Below are 8,910 nucleotides of genomic sequence, written 5' to 3'. Positions count from 1 at the left end.
AATACGAACCGAATAAAACAAGTTTCGCGTAAATCGGACAACTGATAGAGATAGGTGTTTTCGGGGTATAAATACTCAAAACTGTACATAATGGGATATTTTTTTCTGAAAGGTAAGAACTTACCTTGCGATTAGACAACGACTTTTTTTTTTTTATATATATATATATATATATACAGTAAATATTTTCATTTTCGCTTTTGTTAAATATTTTAATCAAAACATTTATAACTATGAGTGATTTATACAGTAGTAACACGATAAAATGGTGGTATGTTGTCAACTTAATGACAGTCCCATGAAAGGAAAGAATACTACTGCTATTTAGCCCTAGGAAGCACCGCTTCCTCTTGGCCTTGACACATTTCTTGTGTCCTTATGTTTACAAAGGGGTAGATAAGCGCCTCTACCCAGCAAAGCCAGCATATAGAGACTAGTTTGAGTCATTGCTCGTCATCAGTCTGGAGTAGCGTGGCTTGCTAGCTGTCGATGCCTATCTGCCTCTAAACAACTCAAGTGAAATACATTCACTGATTCCGAAAATAGAAATACATTTCTAAATCTCAGATTTATACAGTATTAACACGATAAAGTGGTAGTGTGTTGTCAATATTTTAATCATATAGAAGTATTTTTAAGTGAATCTGATTTCAAAAATGTAAGTTGTTTGTACAGTAAGTATTTATATCTTAACTTTCTTTAAACATTGGTTTTTAAATTATTTTCAAGTGAATACCATTACAAAATTTTTGGCAGACTAAAATATTTTAAAGTGAAAATGACTAAAAAAATACGATAAATATTTCGTAAAAGACCCGTTCGTAACCTCTGTATGAAATTTTTTTCCATAGGTTTTTTTCAAGTGCGTTCAACGTATCTCACATCCAAATACTTGGCTGATATTTCTAGCACGCCCGACTAGCACATAACAGCTATTTGCGATAAATGACCCGATATACCTGTTACATGGTAGCAGGGCGTGCAAGCAATAGCAGCCAAATCATTTTCTGGAGAAAAGAGCAGTTCCCACGTAATTTCGATGCATCATTTCTTGAAAGAATGCGAAATAACTTTGAAAAAAGAAATCCTTGCTGGGAAACAGTTTCCCGGTAACCCGACGGGTCACGGGTAGTGTAGTTTCTAATAGAAAGCTTTCAATCGTGATATCTTCACTCCCCAAATAAATCATTTAGATATTCGAGACTTAGAATCCTTGTGAACAAAATCCAAGAGGTTCTGTAAGTAATTACTATCGCAGAATTTTGTTCTAACATCTACTTTTAAGTGGGGATAACTTACCTCTTGGTAATACAGCTTCTGTCGCTATTATGTTTTCATTACTAGAAGATTGTTTCGAAAATTTTAGAATATTTATAAAACATTGACAGCAAACTCACTTTTTAATAAGCTCACTGGCTATTTGTGACACTAATGTGATTAGGCACTGTGACTATGTATGGTGTTGGCGGTGAAGTCGCAACCTCCAAATTTCGGGCGTCTATCGACAAGGAGAAAAGGCCTCACTCACGTGATGTTGTAGTCCCGGCGGCGATGACGGAAAATTATCTCCCGCTGGAGATATTAACGTGTTTATATGCATCACAAATTCATACGAAAGGTTCTATTCTGGTCATTATCGCAGTCCTTTGTATTCTAACATTCACTTTTAAGTGGGGACAAATACAACCATTTTGGTAAAAATACAGCGTTTGTTGGTATTAATAACTAAAATGTTAATTAGAATTAAAAGAGATTTATTTCGAAAATTTTAAAATATTTACAACAAAGCATCGAAAACAAAATCGTAAAAAGTTAATGAGAATCAAAATGTGTAATATTCCGCAAGTGTTCAAAATTAACATTTCCATCGGCAAGTTGGACAGTTGCGTTTCTTCTGAAAAGAAAAAAAAAAAATTACGTTAATTTGTTATGAATCATCCAGATGATTGAGATTGTTACAGGTTTCTGCCTCGATTCAAACCACCTAGCTCACATTTCCAGTTCAGAACTAAAGCCTAATTATAATGCCGTAAAAGAAATAAACGGCCTTGAGAGAGCAGAATGCCCAAGTAAATGTTTACCACCCAATAGATATTGGCTATATCAGTCAATGGCGGCAGACATTAGCTAAATTGATGTAGGCTTCCAGTCAAGATTTTAAACTTTCTAGAAGTCTAGTCCAAATTTATAAAACGGTTGGCAAAGTGAACCTCACAGTAAAGTCAACAGATTTCACGCGGAACATTGTTAGTATTCAATGAAGTGCGCTCCTATCTGTCCTTATATGAAGTTTTTAAATGCTCGAGAAAGTTAATTCTTTTGTTTTAATGTCTATATAATAATCTGCTATGTTCTATTATGCTTATGGATTTGTCAGACCAGAACAATCCATCTTGCATATTGTAGAGATTTGAGTATTACGTCGCCACAGAAATGTTTTTAAATTTAAAAATAATTTGTAAATCATAGGCGTAGGAATACCTATGGTAAGTAGCTTGCTTACCAACCACATGGTTCAGGGTTCAGTCCCACTGCGTGGCATTTTGGGCAAGTGTCTACTATAGCCTCGAGTCGACCGAAGTCTTGCGAGTGGATTTAGTAGACGGAAACTGAAAGAAGCTCGTCGTGTGTATATATACATACACACACACACACACTATATATAGTGTATGTCCCCCTAGCATTGCTCGACAACCGATGCTGGTGTGTTTATGTCCCCGTCACTTAGCGGTTCGGCAAAAGAGACCGATAGAATAAGTACTAGGCTTACAAAGAATAAATCCCGGGGTCGATTTGCTCGAAAGGCGATGCTCCAGCATGACCGCTGTCAAATGACTGAAACAAGTAAAGGAGCAAAAGAGTAAATATGTAAGTTCTTTGAAATAAACATGGGAATATCGTGTGATCACTTGCCCAAAACTGCAGCCTCTTAACCAATGATAACATTAGTAGCCCAAGGGGTATTACAGAATTAAATTTTCTTGTCAAGCCTGGATGCAACCTTTGCAATTTAAAATGTGACGGTATTAGACCCAATTTTAATACCTCATCAAACATTGTACTGGGAATCAAACTACCTTCATGACGTTATTTGACAGAAACTGCTTTATTTCTAACCAACCAGTGACACGAAAAATTCTACCCAACACTACCACGATAAATACTGATCTTTTAAACAAAAATTACAGATTCGTTGTTTGAATCTTGTAAACCCCCCAATAACATCCTCATTCACTAGACTATGTCCTCGACTCTCGAAACCTCAAGCACTTGAAGCAGCCCTACATATTAACAGTTCACCAGATGAATAAAATGATTAACAAAACGATTGCTTACTTTTAACCATTCAGCGAGGCAAGATGGGTGGTATTTATGCAAACAAGCAGAGAGAATTTCAACATTTTCGCCTATGCGAAAATTGTCACGGCAGATTGAACAGATATTGTCCCCGCCACCATTGTAAATAAATGGGATAATGCTGGGCTGTGTCTCCTCCTTGCTACTATGACGGGAAGGGTCATAACGGGATTTGATCATTGGAGTGTTCCGTGAACTTTCTGTCAAGAATCCTATATAAACGGTCTTGGAATGAGATGTGACAGACTTCGTTGACCCATCACTTCGAGTATTTCGACTCGTGCCGGAGGAACGATATATCTTAACCTGAAAGAAACAATACACAAAAACTCAAAGGAGGCATACATTAAATATAATATGCACATATTTAATCTATTTGAACGTTGGTGTCAAGCTTGTAGACCATAACAGACTGAAGGGATGCAAGCTTTATACAGAAGGAAACCAAAAATAAGAAAAAGCTGGAACGAGGGAAAATATGGAGGGGGAGCAGTTAAATATCTTTATAACTTCAATGAGTAGGAATATTAATGGTTGGTAAATCTGAGAAATTTTACCGCCAGCTTTTATAGTAAGTTTTTCTCAAGTTTCTGAATAGTCTCGACAAGACTGAGTATATAAAACCTGTTCTAGTTGCAATGTAGTTCAAAGGAATATGGCCCGTTCGATAGGTTTTGTATGCTAATCTATCATTTCCAATATTTTCCCACCCATTAATGTTATAACATACCGATTACATCTAAAAGTGTAGCTGTCACCCACTATTGATTATATTGTCTTAACATGCACCAGGTCAAAAGCAGCTGGCAGAATAATTACCGGGCTAAACTGGGGCAGATGCGTTGGGCTTAACTGGAGCAGATGTGTTAGACTAAACACATGAAGGCGGTGCCACAGACTGATCACAGATATATCACACGCATGCGTCTAAATTATCCATTAGATATTCAACTTGATTCAAGACGACCAAGACTATTCCGAAATAATTACAGCTGAATCGGCGAATTATAATTCTATAGGTATATATGAATATTCTAAATGTTGGTTTTTAAAATACTGCCATTAAGATATGGTTGACTAAGTGCGTCGTATAAATCAATTCTACTTATGTAGACCACCTATCGAGCGATTCACCGATATCTTCCAGATCAGAGTTACAGTGATATTACATAAAGACATGTATCCAAGCACAAAACTATTTCATATAAAATAAGTTCTTGTAACAAACAGCGCAAGCCATACTTTTCCATTCAGTTATGTCCGATGATTGCCAATTTACCTCAATTCTAATTTATTAGCATGAAACCGTTCAGTATCATTAACTGGCTATGAGCATAACGTATACACAAATACATTTGCATACAAACAGCATAATTCAAAGAAAACATGCCTCATTTGAAGGTACCAAAACTGAAGAGTTAAAATCTAAACTATGATCTAGTAAGAAAACGCAGGTAATTTTGACTGCCACTAGGAAACTGTCAGATGTGTCAAGTATGTACGCATCTCTTTAGGTTTTAATTTCTCTTCAAAACTTTTAATGGTTCACTGCAACTGAAAACAATTTTGAAGCTCCATCCGATGTATAAATATAATTCAAAATATAAACACAGTATATTAGGTAACAATTTGGACTATGTAATAGTTAAACTTTCAGATTAAGCATATGTTTATTTTGAGAAGTTTGAACTGATTTGATATAATGACGTCATTAGGAGAAGAAAAAAAAAACATCGAACAGCTTCAACTCCAGTCACCAAATATGGGCTGCTTCTCGCTGAATGTATCGCTGTCATTGTTAACAGGAACAGTAATCGTGATACAGGAAAATTTTATTTCAACACAAAACCTGTAATACACAAACTGTATATAGTGTAGGAACACAAGTGCATGCTCATACAATTCAAGGAAACCAATTCTATTCCGAACGCGGTATTATTGCATCAACGAATTATTCTACAAATTGGGTGTCCAACTGGTTTGAGTTAACGAATCCAAATGATTACTTCTTGAAGTCGAGCGAGCGAGTGAGTGACAATCGTGGGTTCGATTCCCAGAGCGAGTGGCGTGCGTATTGTGCTCTTGGGAAAAACGCTTCATTTCACGTTGCTCCAGTCCGCCTAGATGTAAATGAGCAACCCTGTCACAGACTGGCCTTCCGATCAGAGAGACTCTTGTCTGCTCACCTAGCCAGCGGGGTGGCATCGCTGGAAAGCTTAAGCGATGCAAAGTGCATTGTGACAAGCGATGTCTAACATCCAATAGGCTGGGTGATCACGTGATTATATACCCCGCCCAGTTAAATGTGTTCTTAGAGTAAGAACAGAAACAATTCTCAAAATGAATTCAGTTTCTAAAATCCAGTGATCGATAGAAACTTTTTCAGTTAAGATTTTATAAAGCACTTCAGATACATTAAAAAATACTCTAAAGTGAGCGACATATTGGTTCACTTTAAACAAAATTCAATTATTAGTTTAGGCTTCGATTCATACTAAGCTCTCAACTAACGTAGTTAAAATTCTATGGAGATAAACTCAGTTCCTTGAATCCGACGTCCTAAGCTTGACAACATGTCAGGAACTTCTAACAATTAAGACGCGCACTGCTCCCTCTTTTAAAGGTCCATTGTAGCAATCTAGTAAAATGCTAAAAGGTGTATATAAGTCATATGAAACTTAGGCTCGGGCGTGGCTGTGTTGCTGGAAGCTTGCCCAAGGAACCATGTGGTTGGGAAGTAAGTATCTTCCCAGAGCCTCTCGCTGATCAAAGCTTGAGTGGACTTGGTTGACGGAAACCGAAAGACGCCCGCCGTATGTATATGCACACACAAAGGAGAGGCCCGGATGCGAGACTATGTATTGCATCTGGATCACTGAAGTCTGGTTAAGATTGACAAATATCGAAGTTTTACGACGAAAGATCAAAACCTATTACATACGATTAACTGTTGCAGCTGTAAATCTTTACAACCTTTAGTTTCAGATTTTCTTTAAATTAAAAAAGAATGTCAAAAGTTTAGAGTAAATCTTTAATGGTAAAAAAAAAAAAAAAAAAAAAAAAAAAAAAAAGAGCTCTTAAATGGAAGGAGGGTGCAAAAAAAAAAAATAAATAAAAAGCCAGATGAAAAAATTCCACTCTGCAATGAATGTGTGAAAACTCAATTTTGCACATGCTTGAATATTTTAACTGATATTGAAAAAAATGAAATACGTCAGCAATTGATATGCAGATTTTAAGCACACGATAAAAACTTAAAATTATATTTTAGTCTTCATTTCGATCTCTGCTGTGGTATCTTGTATGTACCGTATCTTTTCACCCATTGTACAGTCAAAGAAAATATTTCAGAATTAATACTAACCGAAAATCCAGAAGCCATGTTTATTGGGAAAACTGAATATGTTAGCACGCAATACTCGCTAATAAAATTTCGTTTTCTTCAGGGCTACAAATGCAGAAAGAATGACATTGTTTTATTCCAGGTTTTCAATAACAATATTGACCGGTAATTTAACGTGAAATATTTAAATGCGTTTTAGTGGGGGAAAGGAAAATGGATAGGGGAAAAAGTGGGGGTTTACTATGAAAATACTTCGAAATGGAAAACGACTGAGAAAGAAAAAAAAAACTAAAGCATAGTGACAACTAATGGCCATAAGCAAAAGACAAAGTAACGATGTGAATAGTAGTTAGGTAAACGTGAGCTGACACCACCATTGATTTACAGAGTCATTTAAGGCTCAGAGGAATGGAATGCAACTTTAAAGTATAAAAAAATGCAATGCACGTCAGTTACACTGCCAGTAACTCAAAGACACAAAACAAAACGACACCTCTGGTACGAAAGCCTCCGAATCTTACGCGAGAGTTCTGCCATTGGATGAAGCCATAGCGTTACTTCGTTCCGACTTTCACGCAGGGTCTTCTTGGCAGAGATAGTAGGGTGGTTCTCCAATGTCTTACCTAGTTGAACGGCCGTTAGCCCACAAGGCGCCCGTTCACCCTTTCACAGGTCTTGAAATTAACTCTGCTGGGTGTCTAGACAGCCTCCACACAAGCGTATCAAGCTACTCAAATCGAGGAGTCAGTTTAGTCGCTGACCACGGAACGGGTAGTTCTGGTTTGCATGGAGTCAGTAGCAGGTCTCAACCTTTGAGGAGTTCCCTAAGCCGACTGACAGTAGCTTAACAAAAAGTTAATTCGCTCGGGATTTTGAAATATTGTCAGAGAAGTTAATTTCTAGAGTTTCATACAGCCATTTTACAATAAATATTCGCGAGATAAAAACAAAAAAAAGGTAACCTTAATATATTTCTAAGTTCTCGAAGTCCAGCAACCGCGCTAGCCGCATGGAGAAAATATATATGCTGTTTAATTTGAAGAGATGCAGGTTAATGTTTGAAAAGAATGAAGTTTCGTATTTAAAGAAAGAAATTATCTTTTACCTCAGTCGTCAACGTAAATCTGGAAAAGTAAGTAATATAAAAACAGACAACAGGATATATGGTGTATGCGTCTGGCAATTAAAAACACTTCGATGTAACGAAAACGACTATTTATATTGTAAGCTTGTTTAGCACTTCCAAAGATGAAACCATTTTTCTGTAGGTGAATGAAAAGCAATTCTATTTACATTGACGTACCACTGTCAAAATTGTTGTGAAATAATAAAAAAAAAATTCAAGTGCCATTAATTGCTATATCCTTGAAACAGTTTCGATTCCCGGTTGAGACTAATTTGCTTCCCTCTTTCGTGTGTGTGTGTGTATGCATGTATATATGTATGTTATACATACATACATATATATATATATATATATATACATGCATATATATATACATGCATATATATATACATACATAGATATATTTATATGTATATATATATATATATATATATATATATGTATGTATGTATGTATATATATATATATATATATATGTGTGTGTGTGTGTGTGTGTGTGTGTGTGTGTGTGTAACGGTAATGAAGTTGGTTGGTTGCCAGTGTAACAGTTTGTATTACGATAGGTGTATGAAAAGTTTTGAGCCTAACCTAGAAACAAGGGTGCTTTATTGTTGAAACAATTTTTCCTGGTAAGTACAGTCTTTTCGGAGTATTCTTGCTCATTTTCATGATTCTGATATTTTAATTTTTTTTGTTGCAGATTTTTGAATAAACAAGCTTCGAGTTTACAAGGAAAATGGAGAAAACTGAGTATCGTGCTGTCATAAAGTACCTTCATTTGAAAGGCATGACTTCATCAGAAATCCATGAAGATATGGTGAGAACCTTAACAGACAATGCTCCTTCATATGCAACAGTCAAACGCTGGGTAAATGAATTCAAGCGTGGCAGGGAGAGTGTGGAAGATGATCTCAGACCAAGGAGACCTCCAACTGCCACCACCGAGGACAACATTGACCTTGCTCTTGGTATGATAATGCAAGATCGCCGAATATTATGTCGTCTGATAGCCGAGAGACTGGGCATCTCAACTGAGAGTACAGACAACATTGTGACAAAAGAACTTGGGTTCTCAAAGGTTTCT

At 36.4% G+C, this 8,910-nt stretch overlaps 1 protein-coding gene across 1 annotated transcript; it reads right to left on the bottom strand.

The window, feature by feature from the left end:
- Nucleotides 1-1,737: 1,737 nt before the first annotated feature.
- On the bottom strand, nucleotides 1,738-7,896 carry LOC106882781 (uncharacterized). Its single transcript, XM_014933565.2, has 4 exons — nucleotides 7,806-7,896; nucleotides 6,722-6,805; nucleotides 3,337-3,663; nucleotides 1,738-1,894 (listed from the first exon to the last, which is right to left on the bottom strand). The coding sequence occupies exons 2-4, from the start codon at nucleotides 6,737-6,739 to the stop codon at nucleotides 1,856-1,858; spliced, it is 384 nt and encodes a 127-aa protein (XP_014789051.1). The 5' UTR covers nucleotides 6,740-6,805; nucleotides 7,806-7,896; the 3' UTR covers nucleotides 1,738-1,855.
- Nucleotides 7,897-8,910: the final 1,014 nt, after the last annotated feature.

Source organism: Octopus bimaculoides, chromosome 1 (assembly GCF_001194135.2).
Source record: "Octopus bimaculoides isolate UCB-OBI-ISO-001 chromosome 1, ASM119413v2, whole genome shotgun sequence".
In the NCBI taxonomy this organism is placed as follows: Eukaryota; Metazoa; Mollusca; class Cephalopoda; order Octopoda; family Octopodidae; genus Octopus; species Octopus bimaculoides.
This window is presented reverse-complemented; position numbering and strand designations above follow the sequence as displayed.